General features: G+C 38.2%; 1 protein-coding gene across 1 annotated transcript in view; it reads left to right on the top strand.

Annotated features, from left to right (window-relative positions):
* LOC104787716 (midasin-like) overlaps window positions 1–17,173 on the top strand; it is a 33,947-nt gene that overhangs the window by 2,808 nt on the left and 13,966 nt on the right. Inside the window, exons 7-38 of the mRNA XM_010513326.1 lie at window positions 447–556; window positions 648–767; window positions 923–1,001; window positions 1,542–1,664; window positions 1,737–1,836; window positions 1,917–1,986; window positions 2,070–2,189; window positions 2,265–2,321; window positions 2,403–2,576; window positions 2,691–2,813; window positions 2,941–4,677; window positions 5,664–5,686; window positions 9,161–9,368; window positions 9,464–9,568; window positions 9,661–9,966; window positions 10,123–10,316; window positions 10,399–10,453; window positions 10,748–10,898; window positions 11,492–11,565; window positions 11,972–12,113; window positions 12,209–12,307; window positions 12,391–12,491; window positions 12,584–12,673; window positions 12,747–12,812; window positions 12,936–13,100; window positions 13,204–13,411; window positions 13,499–14,370; window positions 14,478–15,986; window positions 16,073–16,250; window positions 16,337–16,399; window positions 16,766–16,845; window positions 16,925–17,171. Of these exons, the coding sequence (XP_010511628.1) occupies window positions 447–556; window positions 648–767; window positions 923–1,001; window positions 1,542–1,664; window positions 1,737–1,836; window positions 1,917–1,986; window positions 2,070–2,189; window positions 2,265–2,321; window positions 2,403–2,576; window positions 2,691–2,813; window positions 2,941–4,677; window positions 5,664–5,686; window positions 9,161–9,368; window positions 9,464–9,568; window positions 9,661–9,966; window positions 10,123–10,316; window positions 10,399–10,453; window positions 10,748–10,898; window positions 11,492–11,565; window positions 11,972–12,113; window positions 12,209–12,307; window positions 12,391–12,491; window positions 12,584–12,673; window positions 12,747–12,812; window positions 12,936–13,100; window positions 13,204–13,411; window positions 13,499–14,370; window positions 14,478–15,986; window positions 16,073–16,250; window positions 16,337–16,399; window positions 16,766–16,845; window positions 16,925–17,171 (7,749 nt within the window). The remainder of the gene's footprint in view (window positions 1–446; window positions 557–647; window positions 768–922; window positions 1,002–1,541; window positions 1,665–1,736; window positions 1,837–1,916; window positions 1,987–2,069; window positions 2,190–2,264; window positions 2,322–2,402; window positions 2,577–2,690; window positions 2,814–2,940; window positions 4,678–5,663; window positions 5,687–9,160; window positions 9,369–9,463; window positions 9,569–9,660; window positions 9,967–10,122; window positions 10,317–10,398; window positions 10,454–10,747; window positions 10,899–11,491; window positions 11,566–11,971; window positions 12,114–12,208; window positions 12,308–12,390; window positions 12,492–12,583; window positions 12,674–12,746; window positions 12,813–12,935; window positions 13,101–13,203; window positions 13,412–13,498; window positions 14,371–14,477; window positions 15,987–16,072; window positions 16,251–16,336; window positions 16,400–16,765; window positions 16,846–16,924; window positions 17,172–17,173) is intronic.

Here is a 17,173-nt window from a genome sequence, read left to right as displayed (position 1 = left end):
ATGCCACTTGTACTTAATGTTAATTTTCTCTTATTCGGGTTGAATTCCACCTTTCTCTTCAATTCAGGGATGTCAAATCTTTCTCTGAACCATTTGAAATCCACTCTAGGGTGGAGAAATCTTTTGAAATGGTCTCATTGGCTGTTAGTCAAAAGCGACCTGTTCTTCTGTATGGTCCCTCGGGATCTGGAAAGTCTGCCCTCATTAGGAAGTTGGCTGATGAAAGTGGTAACCATGGTATGTTATAATTTTAATATCTACGTATATTGGTCTCAAATAATTTTTTAGTTGGCTAGGTTCAAGCAACTTTTTACGTTACTGGAAGGGAAAAATAACTATCTGGAGATGATGCTGTGCATACTATGTTTCCACTGTTAAAATTAAGGCCTTAAACTAAATTATTTCTCACTATATATTGTTTTTTTTGCCTCTTTTAATTTTGATAGTTGTGTTTATCCACATGGATGATCAACTTGATGGGAAAACGTTGGTTGGCACTTATGTGTGTACCGATCAACCTGGCGAATTCAAATGGCAGCCTGGGTCACTTACCCAGGTTTGTGTAATTAAATTCAGATGGCAGCCTATTTTTTTTATCCATCCTCCTACAATTGCGTCAATATTTTTTGTGTTTTCCATCTTGGCAGGCGATTATGAATGGTTTCTGGGTGGTTCTTGAAGACATAGACAAAGCTCCATCAGATGTTCCCCTCGTCTTGTCACCTTTGCTGGGAGGGTCAGGCACATTCTTGACCAGTCAAGGAGAGGTAAACACTCTTTTTGCTGCTCCATTACTTATCCTATATGGGGGAATATTGTAGGACCCACACCTTTTGAATAACTCCTGTTGTAGGTACTTGTATTGTTTCCTTGAGAGATTTATTCAAGTTTCGGAGCTTCTTAACTTTAAATCTGCTTGCAGGAGATACGGATAGCGGAGAGTTTCCAACTGTTTTCAACTATATCAACACCCGAATGTAGTGTGTCACACATCAGGGAAGGTATGTCTTGCAGACACTGATTGGTTTGACAGCCTAACTGTTTCATTTTCGTTGGCTTATTTTCGCAATAGAACGATTCAGCATTTCGAAGGGCATGATAACTATGATCTTGCTACATTTAATGTCATCTAAGGGTGACGTGGTTGCAACATAGGTTGAAGGGTATTTTCGTATGATTAGCTTGAAACCTGAAACTTGTATGGATTTTATTGCTTGAAGCATCAAATCAAATGCCAGTGGGATTAGAGGCTCAATTAACTGCTGTTGTAATGAATATTCATGCTGGCTATTTTTCCTAATTAACAAAGCTGATATAAGGATTGATTAACATGGCCAATTTGCCTAACCAATCTAGCTCAAAGTGCATGATAGATTAAATATCCAATTTTATTGATGTTTGCAACACTAAATCTCTTATGAGGTACTATCTGTATTATTACGTTGCATTAGAGCCTGAGAAAAGCCCATCTTTTACTATTTGCAAATTAGATTCAGTTCAAGAAACCTTATTATTTTTATGTCTGATTATCTTGGATGTAGCTGGAAATTCGTTAAGTCCTTTATGGAGGAGAATTGTTGTATATCCACCAGATCGTGAAAGCTTGCAAAGTATCCTGAGTGCTCGGTATCAAAACCTGGTTCCTGTTGCAGAGAAACTTATTGGTAAGTTCCTCTTGCACATACGCCTCTACACATGGAATCTGTACTAACTGTGAAACTATTCCATCTTTGCAGAAACATTTGAAACTGTCAACTCTGCTCTTCGTCCCCAGTATTCTGGTTCAACAACTGAAAACTCAGCTACTTTCAGTTCTCCAAGTAGATTTTCACTGAGGTAGGCATATATCTATGTTTGAGAATTCTTCTTATTAATGATTGGTCATTCTATTCTTTCTAAATGGTCATCGTTTCCAGAGATCTGCTCAAGTGGTGTGAGCGGGTTCATGGCCTGTCCTCCTTCGATGGCCAGGCAATTTTTCAGGAGGTCTGTTTCTTTACAGTTTGCTTGGATTAGTCTCTTATTTTAATATTTCTTTATTAAATTTGCCATTTGTGCTTTTTCCTCAGGCAGCTGATATATTCTCTGCGTCTTATATGTCAACTAAAAACCGAGTGACAGTGAGTAACATTGTGGCTAACATTTGGAATGTCGCCGTTCCAGAATCTCAGCATAAGCCCCCAATTCAGGTATCTTAGATCCTTGAACCCAATGTCTTAGGTTGATGCTTTGAGATTGTTTTCTAATAATTCAATGAACTGCAGGAATATTCTGGGATTCTAAAAATTGGCAGAGTGTCTCTTCCACTTGGTCAAACTGCGGTTAGTTTATAAGCATCTCCTTCTTCCTGATACAATTATTTATCTATTACAGCCTCTTGTTGATCTACTTTTGTTTTCCAGTCACATGATCGGTCTAGGTTTGTTGAAACAAGCACATCTACACGGTTACTTGAGAAAATAGCTCGCTCTGTCGAGTACAACGAGCCAGTTCTCTTAGTAGGAGAAACAGGGACTGGGAAAACAACACTAGTTCAAAATCTTGCACACTGGATCGGACAGAAACTCACTGTTTTGGTATGTTTTGACATAGATTTTTGTAGTAGTTATCATAGTGGTTTTCTATAATTTCTAGTTTATTCTTTTAGTTATCGTAGTGTTTTCTATAATTTCTATTTTACTTTTCTGCAGAATTTGAGCCAGCAAAGTGATATAGTTGATCTACTGGGAGGTTTTAAGCCTATTGATGCAAAGATTATGTGCACAATGCTGTACAATGAATTCAATGAATTGGCAAGAGCTTCGAAGATTAAGGTAGCTTTACATTTTAAACTTAGTCACGCATTGATTTCCTCCTGCACTCATTCTTAACGAGATATGTTTTGGAAGAAATTTAGCATGTTGCTGGAGTAAATAAGTCCTCTTTATTTTTGGTATCCAGGATGATGCAAGCATTATGAAATATCTGCAAAAACATTTTAGAGCCAAGAAGTGGGATAAGTTTTTGGAACGGTTAATAGAAGCTACTGATGGCATTGGTAAATTTAGGGAAGAAAGGTCTGGTAGAAAGAGAAAGAAACCCGAAGAGATTGTGAACTGGGCGCATCTGTCGAAGAAAGTGAAGAAGATTCGTCACCAGATATCTTCAGGTGGAATGGTTTTTACCTTTGTTGAAGGTGCGTTTGTGACTGCCCTCAGGGAGGGGCATTGGGTTTTACTAGATGAAGTGAACTTAGCCCCACCGGAGATATTGGGCAGGCTAATTGGTGTTCTTGAAGGAGTGAGGGGATCACTTTGTTTAGCTGAGAGAGGGGATGTAATGGGCATTCCCAGACATTTGAATTTCCGTTTGTTTGCCTGTATGAATCCAGCCACAGATGCTGGTAAGCGAGACTTGCCATTCTCCTTCCGAAGCAGATTTACAGAGTATGCTGTGGATGAGAACTTATCTGATGCTGACCTGGAGATATTCGTGAGGCGGTTTTTAGGTGGACGTGAATCTGACAGTAAGTTAGTTGGCAGCATCGTTTGCTTTTACAAAGAAGCTAAAAGGTTATCTGAAGAAACCTTACAAGATGGTGCTAATCAGAAGCCACAGTATAGCTTAAGGTCTCTTTACCGTGCGCTAGAATATGCGATAAAAGCAGAAGGTATTGGTGGATTTCAGAAAGCATTATACGATGGATTTTCCATGTTTTTTCTCTCCCTATTGGATGCTTCCAGTGCTAAGATCATGGAACCAATAATAAAACGTATCTCTGGGGGAAATATCCGAAGCCAACCACTTCAAAGATACTTGGGAGAATTAAAAGGCAGTTCTGATAAATTTGTTGAGAGTTATGTTCAGACGAAGAGTATAATAGAGCATCTCAATCATTTGGCGCATGCCATTTTTATCAAAAGATATCCTGTTCTCTTACAAGGACCAACATCCAGTGGAAAAACAAGCCTTGTCAAATATCTTGCAGCAATAAGTGGAAACAAATTTGTTCGAATCAATAATCATGAGCAGACTGATATCCAAGAGTATTTAGGTTCCTATATGACTGATTCTTCAGGGAAGCTTGTATTTCACGAAGGAGCGTTGGTGAAGGCTGTCAGGGGTGGGCATTGGATTGTATTAGATGAACTTAATTTGGCTCCATCTGATGTCTTAGAGGCACTAAACAGACTGCTTGATGACAATAGGGAGCTTTTTGTGCCTGAGCTGAGTGAAACAATCTCAGCGCATCCTAATTTTATGCTCTTCGCTACGCAGAACCCTCCAACTTTATATGGTGGACGAAAAATACTGTCCCGAGCTTTTCGCAATCGGTTTGTGGAGATTCATGTTGATGAAATTCCAGAAGATGAACTGACTGAAATTCTTTCTAGGAAGTGTATTATTCCAAACAGTCATGCTTCGAAAATGGTTGAAGTGATGAAAGACCTGCAGCGCAGTAGGCAGACTAGCAAAGCTTTTGCTGGAAAACATGGATATATAACTCCAAGAGATTTATTCCGGTGGGCATATCGTTCCAGGACTTATAGAGACGGTATATCTTATGAAGAACTAGCCAGAGAAGGGTATTATATTCTTGCAGAGAGGCTGCGTGATGACACTGAGAAGGTAGTTGTTCAAGAGGTGCTGGAGAGACATTTCCGTGTCAGTCTTACCAAAGATGATTTGTACAAAATGGTAAGTTATGTTGTCTAGTTTGAAAGGTTTATCAAAATTATTTTCAGATAATTGATGTAACAGCATGTCATGCATCTAGCTAAGTTGTCTTTTCTTCTTGGAACTAGTTCATTTTAGGTTTCCTGAANTCATGGAACCAATAATAAAACGTATCTCTGGGGGAAATATCCGAAGCCAACCACTTCAAAGATACTTGGGAGAATTAAGAGGCAGTTCTGATAAGTTTGTTGAGAGTTATGTTCAGACGAAGAGTATAATAGAGCATCTCAATCATTTGGCGCATGCCATTTTTATTAAAAGATATCCTGTTCTCTTACAAGGACCAACATCCAGTGGAAAAACAAGCCTTGTCAAATATCTTGCAGCAATAAGTGGAAACAAATTTGTTCGAATCAATAATCATGAGCAGACTGATATCCAAGAGTATTTAGGTTCCTATATGACTGATTCTTCAGGGAAGCTTGTATTTCACGAAGGAGCGTTGGTGAAGGCTGTCAGGGGTGGGCATTGGATTGTATTAGATGAACTTAATTTGGCTCCATCTGATGTCTTAGAGGCACTAAACAGACTGCTTGATGACAATAGGGAGCTTTTTGTGCCTGAGCTGAGTGAAACAATCTCAGCGCATCCTAATTTTATGCTCTTCGCTACGCAGAACCCTCCAACTTTATATGGTGGGCGAAAAATACTGTCCCGAGCTTTTCGCAATCGGTTTGTGGAGATTCATGTTGATGAAATTCCAGAAGATGAACTTACTGAAATTCTTTCTAGGANGCTTGTTCTTGATCTGTTGTTTTACACATATAGAGCCACTTACCTTCATTCTGTAGATTATTTTTGTAGGAAGCTGTTGGTCTTACTGCATTATTATTAAGTTTTACAAAGTTTTGCTCAATCAGTACAAAGTTTTGCTATTTCTTACATTATTCTGATATAAATAATGGTTTCTGTATTTTTTGTTTTTTGCCTTTGTTGTCTTACCCCAGGAGCTTCCAAGTTTGGATTCCATGTAAATTCCTTTCCCCTCCTAATTTTTCTATAATTGAATCATTTTTTTCGAGCTTGTTTGTTTAATCCTTGAACAGTCTGATTTAAATTTTATGGTGCTATTATTTTCAATTTTTATATAGACAAAACAGNTTCTTTCTAAATGGTCATCGTTTCCAGAGATCTGCTCAAGTGGTGTGAGCGGGTTCATGGCCTGTCCTCCTTCGATGGCCAGGCAATTTTTCAGGAGGTCTGTTTCTTTACAGTTTGCTTGGATTAGTCTCTTATTTTAATATTTCTTTATTAAATTTGCCATTTGTGCTTTTTCCTCAGGCAGCTGATATATTCTCTGCGTCTTATATGTCAAGTAAAAACCGAGTGACAGTAAGTAACATTGTGGCTAACATTTGGAATGTCGCCGTTCCAGAATCTCAGCATAAGCCCCCAATTCAGGTATCTTAGATCCTTGAACCCAATGTCTTAGGTTGATGCTTTGAGATTGTTTTCTAATAATTCAATGAACTGCAGGAATATTCTGGGATTCTAAAAATTGGCAGAGTGTCTCTTCCACTTGGTCAAACTGCGGTTAGTTTATAAGCATCTCCTTCTTCCTGATACAATTATTTATCTATTACAGCCTCTTGTTGATCTACTTTTGTTTTCCAGTCACATGATCGGTCTAGGTTTGTTGAAACAAGCACATCTACACGGTTACTTGAGAAAATAGCTCGCTCTGTCGAGTACAACGAGCCAGTTCTCTTAGTAGGAGAAACAGGGACTGGGAAAACAACACTAGTTCAAAATCTTGCACACTGGATCGGACAGAAACTCACTGTTTTGGTATGTTTTGACATAGATTTTTGTAGTAGTTATCATAGTGGTTTTCTATAATTTCTAGTTTATTCTTTTAGTTATCGTAGTGTTTTCTATAATTTCTATTTTACTTTTCTGCAGAATTTGAGCCAGCAAAGTGATATAGTTGATCTATTGGGAGGTTTTAAGCCTATTGATGCAAAGATTATGTGCACAATGCTGTACAATGAATTCAATGAATTGGCAAGAGGTTCGAAGATTAAGGTAGCTTTACATTTCAAACTTAGTCACGCATTGATTTCCTCCTGCACTCATTCTTAACGAGATATGTTTTGGAAGAAATTTAGCATGTTGCTCGAGTAATTATTCCTCTTCTTTTTTGGTATCCAGGATGATGCAAAGATTATGAAATATGTGCAAAAACCTTTTAGAGCCAAGAAGTGGGATAATTTTTTGGAACGGTTAATGGAAGCTACTGATGGCATTGAAGGTAAATTTAGGGAAGAAATGTCTGGTAGAAAGAGAAAGAAACCCGAAGAGATTGTAAACTGGGCGCAGCATCTGTCGAAGAAAGTGAAGAAGATTCATCACCAGATATCTTCAGGTGGAATGGTTTTTACCTTTGTTGAAGGTGCGTTTGTGACTGCCCTCAGGGAGGGGCATTGGGTCTTACTAGATGAAGTGAACTTAGCCCCACCGGAGATATTGGGCAGGCTAATTGGTGTTCTTGAAGGAGCGAGGGGATCACTTTGTTTAGCTGAGAGAGGGGATGTAATGGGCATTCCCAGACATTTGAATTTCCGTTTGTTTGCCTGTATGAATCCAGCCACAGATGCTGGTAAGCGAGACTTGCCATTCTCCTTCCGAAGCAGATTTACAGAGTATGCTGTGGATGAGAACTTATCTGATGCTGACCTGGAGATATTCGTGAGGCGATTTTTAGGTGGACGTGAATCGGACAGTAAGTTAGTTGGCAGCATCGTTTGCTTTTACAAAGAAGCTAAAAGGTTATCTGAAGAAACCTTACAAGATGGTGCTAATCAGAAGCCACAGTATAGCTTAAGGTCTCTTTACCGTGCGCTAGAATATGCGATAAAAGCAGAAGGTATTGGTGGATTTCAGAAAGCATTATACGATGGATTTTCCATGTTTTTTCTCTCCCTATTGGATGCTTCCAGTGCTAAGATCATGGAACCAATAATAAAACGTATCTCTGGGGGAAATATCCGAAGCCAACCACTTCAAAGATACTTGGGAGAATTAAAAGGCAGTTCTGATAAATTTGTTGAGAGTTATGTTCAGACGAAGAGTATAATAGAGCATCTCAATCATTTGGCGCATGCCATTTTTATCAAAAGATATCCTGTTCTCTTACAAGGACCAACATCCAGTGGAAAAACAAGCCTTGTCAAATATCTTGCAGCAATAAGTGGAAACAAATTTGTTCGAATCAATAATCATGAGCAGACTGATATCCAAGAGTATTTAGGTTCCTATATGACTGATTCTTCAGGGAAGCTTGTATTTCACGAAGGAGCGTTGGTGAAGGCTGTCAGGGGTGGGCATTGGATTGTATTAGATGAACTTAATTTGGCTCCATCTGATGTCTTAGAGGCACTAAACAGACTGCTTGATGACAATAGGGAGCTTTTTGTGCCTGAGCTGAGTGAAACAATCTCAGCGCATCCTAATTTTATGCTCTTCGCTACGCAGAACCCTCCAACTTTATATGGTGGGCGAAAAATACTGTCCCGAGCTTTTCGCAATCGGTTTGTGGAGATTCATGTTGATGAAATTCCAGAAGATGAACTTACTGAAATTCTTTCTAGGAAGTGTATTATTCCAAACAGTCATGCTTCGAAAATGGTTGAAGTGATGAAAGACCTGCAACGCAGTAGGCAGACTAGCAAAGCTTTTGCTGGAAAACATGGATATATAACTCCAAGAGATTTATTCCGGTGGGCATATCGTTCCAGGACTTATAGAGACGGTATATCTTATGAAGAACTAGCCAGAGAAGGGTATTACATTCTTGCAGAGAGGCTGCGTGATGACACTGAGAAGGTAGTTGTTCAAGAGGTGCTGGAGAGACATTTCCGTGTCAGTCTTACCAAAGATGATTTGTACAAAATGGTAAGTTATGTTGTCTAGTTTGAAACGTTTATCAAAATTGTTTTCAGATAATTGATGATGTAACAGCATGTCATGCATCTAGCTAAGTTGTCTTTTCTTCTTGGAACTAGTTCATTTTAGGTTTCCTGAAATTAGTTTATATTGTAGGTCTTTTAACTTTATATATCAATTGTGAACTGCCTGTTTCATGAAAATTTCTTGTTCTTGATCTGTTGTTTTACACTTATAGAGCCACTTACCTTCATTCCGATAGATTATTTTTAAAGGAAGCTGTAGGTCTCACTGCATTATTATTAAGTTTTACTATTACTCAATCAGTACAAAGTTTTGCTATTCTTACATTATTCTGATATAAATAATGGTTTCTGTATTTTTTTGTTTTTTGCCTTTGTTGTCTTACCCCAGGAGCTTCCAAGTTTGGATTACATGTAAATTCTTTTCCCCTCCTAATTTTTCTATAATTGAATCATTTTTTTTCGAGCTTGTTTGTTTAATCCTTGAACAGTCTGATTTAAATTTTATGGTGCTATTATTTTCAATTTTTATATAGACAAAACAGAAAATTCACATGGACTCAAAGTATGCGGAGACTATTTTTTCTCATCAACCGTTCTTATGAACTGCACGAGCCTGTTCTTCTTGTTGGTGACACTGGAGGAGGCAAAACAACAATCTGCCAAATACTAAGCGACTTAAAGAAGAAAAGATTGCACATCCTTAACTGTCATCAATACACAGAAACATCTGATTTCCTTGGTGTAGGCTTATCTTTTTTTCATCTTATATTTCCGAACTCCAATGCTACACTGTTACTTCTTTCATTTGCAATTTCTAATGTCAGCCTCTTTCTTAGGGATTCTTTCCTGTGAGAGACAGATCAAAATTAGTCACTGAATACGAGAATCAAGTCAAACAGTTGGAGCTCTCTCAGGCATTGGCGCCTTCTGGCCAAAATATTGTTAGTATCCTAATACCCACCATTGATGTTGGTATTTCACCCGTCTTTCTTTTAACGTTGATACTATATTTTCTTGAACATGTCATGTACAGGGTATTTGTGCAGATATTAGTGGAGCTGAATTGTTGATCAAATTAATAGAGGCAGCTCTGGAGAAATACAAAAATGATTCAGTCATAGGAGCGGCCGTCACACCACAGAATGTTGATGTTCTTGAGAAGATAAGGAACAATATGGTGATGCTGTATCAAAAGTGGAGTTCAATTTTTGTTTGGCAAGATGGGCCCCTTGTGGAAGCGATGAGAGCTGGAAATATCGTTCTTGTGGATGAGATATCTTTGGCTGATGACAGTGTATTAGAAAGAATGAATAGTGTGTTGGAGACAGACAGGAAATTGGTGAGTATTGGTTCACTGCTTTCATGTCCATCAGCTAGCCACTCCTTATCATTTGCATCAGCTCTACACGCTGGTTTTCTTTCTCTTCGTAGAATTTTTTATGTCTGTCTAATTTTCCTCTCATATCTTATTATTATTTTCACTTTATCTTTGTAGTCCTTAGCTGAGAAAGGTGGTCCCGTCTTGGAGGACGTTGTAGCTCATGAACAATTTTTTGTTCTTGCCACCATGAACCCGGGTGGTGATTATGGAAAGAAGGAATTGTCACCTGCCCTTCGCAATCGGTTTACTGAGATATGGGTCCCTCCTATTACAGATACTGAGGAGCTCAGAAGTATTGCCTTTTCTTGGTATGTGTTCTCCTTGAATTGCTCAAAAGGATACTTGCCAATAGTTATCTTGTTGCTAATTCCTGATATTCTTGTTTCGTAGCCTTTCCGGTTCCAAGGAATCTAATATTGTAGATCCCATTATCAACTTCTGGGAGGTAGTTTCCCTATCCTTTTACTCAATCTTATGTCCTTAAATTCTGTAACCCTAAAAGTAAGAAATGGGTTGAGGTTAACCAACATGAACACGACCACATATTTGTGCTGTTGGAAAACAATTTGATTGCTTTGCTTTTGAGTACTCCATACATCTCTTTCCTCTCACGTCAGGCACAAAATGTTATGCGCTTTGTAATTATCATTTATAATCTTGTCAATGATACGTGATATTATTTAATAATACTGTATTATATTTTTTGTACATAGATTCAGTTTAGTTTTCTTTGCTACAGTGGTTCAACAGGTTGCAGACTGGGAGAACTCTTACTGTCAGAGATCTCCTCTCCTGGGTTGCGTTTGTCAACATGATAAATGAGAGTATAGGACCAGCATATGCTATTCTTCATGGAGCATTTCTAGTGTTACTTGATGGTCTAAGTCTTGGTAGGTCTTTCCCAAATTCTAAATTATATTTGTGAAGATTGATTGCTATACTCACTTATTCAACTCTTATTCTTCCCTTCTGTAGCCAAGTTTTATCTGCTCTGGGGAGCTTTCTGTTTATTTGATTGCATTTTTGTATGAACAAGCTGACTTTTGAATTTGTCAATATGATTAGTCATTGATATCTGTGGCTGGGTGTTTAATTCTAGCTTAGGCTATAGTGAATCCCTCACATCCCTACAGAAAGATGATTATTGCCTGGTGTTCCCTTAAAACATATTCTTTATGTTCTCTAGCCGCTTCTTAGATTGATTGCTCTATCACATGCCTTTGTCATCTACAGTTATCTTTGATGTAATGAATATAAGTACACTGGAATATGTGTAACATCTAAATAAATAAATAGGCCTACCTAGATCGTTTGCGATATAGATCTTTGTAATCTAAACTCATGCCAATGGCGGGAACACTTGTACATACAAACAATGTTATGTACTCGTTTTCATATTCATTAACTGAGTCAGAGTGGTAATGCTTCTATATTTTTTTACCCCGAGTGTATTTGTTCACCTATTTTAATTTTATGTTTTCAGGAACTGGTTTCTCTGGAAGAGATGGTCAGGATCTGAGAGAAAAATGCTTCGCTTTTCTTTTACAACAACTTCAGGTAAATTCCATCTTGATATCACAATGTGTCGCTTCACTTATGTTGTGTTTTGAAAACACAACTCGCCAAGATTTTTCTAGTGGGTTATTTTGAATTCTGTTTTTTTTTTTGGTTAGATTCAACATTTCTAGCCATGTGTTTAAAGTATTACTCTTTTTAACTCTCAGAGGTTTTCATTATTTGGTTTTATTATCTAGCAGTTTTTCCGTATATTTATGAAATGGTGGGAGCTAGGAATTCTCTTTTTCCTCATCAGTGTAAAACAATATTCTAGTAAAGCAGTTCTGTTCTGCTATAGGTCGAAAACGTTTTCTTAGCATCTTTAAATTCTTAAACCGTGTTACTTATACTGTGTTCAGTTCTCCAATTAATAGTGATGCTCGTTCACTTGACTTTTCTGGTTCAGTTTTTTGGTAGCGATACACTCCCTTTGGAGCTTTCACGAATGGAGCTATATGGCTGGGGTGATACCAAAACAATTTGTGAAGAAAGTAATAGTGTTCGACATGAGGACATGTTTGGCATTGATCCTTTTTTTATAAGCAAAGGTTAGCAAAGGTTATGTCTATATTGTCGAAGTATAGCAAACATGATTATAGACATTTATGATATTTTGTTTGGAACCTACAACTTACCTGGTCAGGTGATGAAAATCCTGAGATTGGTGGTTTCGAGTTTTTAGCACCAACCACCCACAGGAATGTCTTGAGAGTATTGCGTGCAATGCAGCTGTCAAAACCAAGTATGTCTCATTAAATTTGGTTATCATGGTAGTTATTGGAGATTGATGTTTGGCTTTAATATTGAAGTATTTTACTGTTGCAGTTTTATTAGAAGGTAGCCCTGGTGTTGGAAAAACAAGTCTGATATTGGCGTTGGGAAAATATTCTGGCCACAAGGTTGTGCGCATAAATCTATCGGAGCAGGTTCGATTTCTTCACCATGCATCAATACTGTGTATGCTACTTCGTCTGTTGGGCGTCTGTTGGGTACTATAACTTCGGTTCTTCTGATGCAGACTGACATGATGGATTTGCTGGGATCAGATTTACCTGTTGAAAGCGATGAGGACATGAAGTTTGCGTGGTCTGATGGAATTCTCTTGCAGGTTAAAGATAATTTGATGTTAAAGTATGTATCAATTAAAAAATTGCAGACCCTTAATTATGTAATTTCGACAGGCTCTAAAAGAAGGCTCTTGGGTTTTGTTAGATGAACTGAACCTTGCCCCACAATCTGTTCTAGAGGTGAGCAACAAGCCACTAAATATATTTCAGTAAAACTTTTCTTGCGGTAGAACATGTTAAATTCTGTTACCTTTCCACATTTTTTATTCTGGCAAGTGTTATTAAGAATATATATCTTTCCAGGGTTTGAATGCGATTCTGGATCATCGTGCTCAAGTCTTCATCCCAGAACTTGGCTGTACCTTTGAATGCCCTCCAACATTTAGAGTTTTTGCATGTCAGAATCCTTCTTCTCAAGGTGGTGGCAGGAAAGGTCTTCCCAAGTCTTTCCTTAACCGATTTACAAAAGTATGTTCCACTGTTCGCTTTATGGTCATGGATGCTCATGATGTCTAATTTTTATTATACTTCCAAATGAAAATTTCATCTAATCCGCCTCAAATGTTTTCAGGTTTATGTGGACGAGTTAGTGGAAGATGACTACCTCTTCATCTGTCGCTCACTTTACCCATCTATTCCTAGTCCATTGCTTTCAAAGTTTATTGCTCTTAACAGACAGTTACATGATGGTACTATGCTACATCGAAAGTTTGGTCAGGATGGCTCACCATGGGAATTCAATCTACGCGATGTGATCAGATCATGCCAGTTTATGCAAGGTAGTAGCTAGACTTATATAAAATTTTCATAATAGCATTTTCCAGGTGACAGTTGCTTAGACTAATTTGAGTTATGTGTCGTTCCAGAGGCAATACATGACTTAGAAGTTGAAAGCTTTCTCAATGTTCTGTATGTTCAAAGAATGCGTACTGCAACTGACCGTAAAGAAGTTCTGAGTATCTACAAGGCTATTTTTGATAAAAACCCTTCTATAAATCCCTATCCTCGGGTTCAGCTAAATCCTGGGTACTTAGTTGTTGGAACTGCTGCCATTAAACGAAATTTGACTCAGTCTAATATTGCCGGTGAGAAGTTGAAGATTCTGCCTGAAATCCGTCAAAATCTGGAAGCTGTTGCACATTGTGTGCAGAATCAATGGCTGTGCATCCTAGTTGGACCATCGTCATCTGGAAAGACTTCGGTAATCAGAATATTGGCTCAGTTAACAGGATTTCCTCTTAATGAAATAAATCTTTCGTCTGCGACTGACAGCTCTGATCTACTCGGATGCTTTGAGCAGTACAATGCCTTCCGTAATTTCAGATTGGTGGTTACTAGAGTTGAACATCTTGTCGATGAGTATAACAGTTTGTTATCACAGTCTTCTCAGGATGCCCTTTTGAACAATAGGAGTACCTTAGTTTCGAGTTGGCTTTCCTATTTAAACAAGATTGATTCCTCTCTCGTGGAGAACCCTTCATTCTTCTTGAACGATTCTAAAACACTCTCTGAATTAGAAGACATTGTAAAAAATCTGCAACAGGTCTTGGAGGAAGGTGTTTTACCCGTTAGTTGGTCAAAAAAGTATCTGGACCAAATCTTGAAGACGATATTGCAGCTGCAAACTCATGTGAAAAAGCAGTCTACAAAGTTTGAATGGGTGACAGGAATGCTGATAAAAGCAATAGAGAAAGGAGAGTGGGTTGTCCTCAAAAATGCTAATCTCTGCAATCCCACGGTAATATTATAATCTCGCATGGGTTTGCATGCAAAATTTGTTACCAGTTGGAAACAATTTCGTTAATTTCCCTTGTAGCTAATATCCATCATTAACTTAAATTTCAGGTACTCGATAGGATCAACTCTTTGGTGGAACCGTGTGGATCGATCACTATAAATGAATGTGGGATTATTAATGGTGAACCTGTCACTGTTGTTCCGCACCCAAACTTTCGTTTGTTCCTGTCTGTAAATCCAAAATTTGGGGAAGTATCAAGAGCAATGAGGAATAGAGGCGTTGAGGTATTTATGATGGGGCCACATTGGCAGCTCAATGAGGAAGGCTCAAACTGTGAAGAGCTTGTATTGAAAGGTGTGGAAAGGTTTCTTGCTCTGTCAGGTATACCAGGTTATAAGCTGGTTTCTTCCATGGCGAAAGCACATGTTCATGCATGGGTAAATGGTCAAATATTTGGTGTACGGATAACATATCTTGAGCTTGAACAGTGGGTTCACCTCTTCCAACTGTTGCTCATGAATGGCAATCAACTTCTGTGGAGCTTACAGCTAAGTTGGGAACACATCTATCTCTCCTCGCTTGGGGTAGGTGATGGAAAAGAAGTTGTTGATTTTGTGCGTGATACATATTTGTCAGATGTTGAACATTCTGAGCTTGATTCATTTATTGGTGGGGGTCTGTGCCTGCCTGGAGGATGGCCAAAGCCTTTCAACTTGAGAGACTTGACATGGTACTCGAGAGAAACAACAGTTAGACAGAATTGCATGTATCTGGAGTTCTTAGGAGCTCACTATGCATCACATCAGTCTAAAGTAAGCTACAATGTCAAATTGAGAGATATGAAGTTGGCTGCTGAGGAACCAAGAATTATTTATACGATTGATTCTTGGAGGTTAAAAAAAGTCTTGTTTCCTAAAGCTTTAATTGGGTCAAGCTGTGCACCGAATGCAGCAAAATTTGAAGATGATTTGCCCACAAAAATGCTATTATTTGCTGCCAACTGGACAATAGAACAGGCAACCGAAGAGGATATTCAACTCTATCTTGCATGGTTTAGTTGGTTTGGTTCTAGACTACAACAATACTGTCCGTTTTTTCTGTGTTTTCTCAGTATGTTGAATGATGAGTTTAAGCATCCAATTTGGAAGCATATATCTAGTTGTCGGAAAAATCTGAAATCCCTCTGCAAATTGGATCCAGATGCTGTTCCAATTCCTATGTTGTCCTCCAAATTGATTGATGTAGCTGCATCAAATGACCACTCAAAACCTTACAGTGAATCCCTTTTTGAGTCTCTTAACTCAATTGGCGTTCTTCGGCTTTCCTATCAGCAGTGGCTTGCAGAGAGCAACAACAACCACACCCATGTAGCCTCCTTTACTCGGTTTTTGGATTCGCTTTGCGCACTGGAGAAAAAAATTCTTCGCGAAATTGTTGGAGCACCTTCGTTCAGTGTGTTGATTCAGTTGTACACCGAAGTTATTGAAAAACATTCATTCTTTTGGTCTTGTTTGGTCTCATCTTCAGATGAGTATCTATTGTTTTCCTTTTGGTCACTGATAAAAGCTATAAAAAAGATGCACAGTTCTTTTCCTGAAGAAGTTCAAGTGGTTCTGGTAAGCCTAACTTTCATTTATTCCATTTTCTTTTTCTAAAATTATCATACTGGTTGCTCAATAATATCATTGCCTTTCTTCTGTAGGAGGAAAGCAAAAATATTAACAATATAGTCTTGCATGGTCACCCGGAAAAGTCTTTGCTATGGGCTTATGGGGGGCATCCTTCCTTGCCTATATCTGCAGAGTTGTTCCATAAGCAGCAGGAATTTCTACGGCTCTGCAGCACAGTTTGGCCACTGAAATCAGAATCGGATGAACAAGGTCTGATATCTGAAACGTTTCGATACTACACGTTTGATTTGTTAAACAACTTCAACTCTTGTCTGATAGTTGTTGCGTGTTGGCAGATAATCATCTTACCAAAGCCATTGCATTTTCTGGCCCTGAATTATGTCGGCTTGCCTTGGAAGGTAATTATCCCTAATGTTTATTTGCTCATCTTTGTTTCTTTTTACGTAGCTTCTTTAATACAGGTACAGTAAAACCTAGATAAATCAATATGTTCTGAACCCTACATATATTGTTGTCTTCAACCAAGGCTTAATTGACTGTTGTGGTTTAATGTAGAACTATATGAAACTGAATTAGAATTCATTGACTGTATAGCATACCGAGACATAGTGATTGTTTGTTATACTTTTGGAATTTGTGAACAACTAGCTTAAGAAAATTATTAAAAGTCTAAGCTGAAAGGAAACCCACTTTTTTCTGATTGTCTGATTGTTATGTGATTCATATTGTTGTATTTCTCTACTTATGTCGTCCAAAATATGCAGGTCTTTGCATTTCATCATACATTGCTGACGAAGATGATGTAGATTATGTAGCTGCTGTTCAGCTTGATGAGATCTACCAGGTTTGTTTTCTTTATTATGCTATGTGTAATGACTAATGAGATATCTCGATTTGTACTCACAATTAATCATCATCTTCAGACGTTTTTGGAGAGGCTTAAACTAGAGAAGAAGAGACTTGAGGATAGAATGGGTTTCAGTGAGAATGAGAATACTGAAAATAAATCTGCCAGCTGCTGCGGTTTTAGCCCTGAAATTGTGGCTACAAAGTCTGGCTTCAGCAGTTGGGTGGAAATATGTTTTATAGCTAGCAGTGAAAGTTGTTCTTTAGATGTAGAGTTACTTGGTGCACTTCAGCACCTCTTGGTGGCTCAACCTACTGAACATCAG

This window comes from Camelina sativa, chromosome 5 (genome assembly GCF_000633955.1).
Source record: "Camelina sativa cultivar DH55 chromosome 5, Cs, whole genome shotgun sequence".
Taxonomy (NCBI): Eukaryota; Viridiplantae; Streptophyta; class Magnoliopsida; order Brassicales; family Brassicaceae; genus Camelina; species Camelina sativa.
Note: the sequence above shows the minus strand (reverse complement) of the source record. Positions and strands in the feature narration are given on the sequence as shown.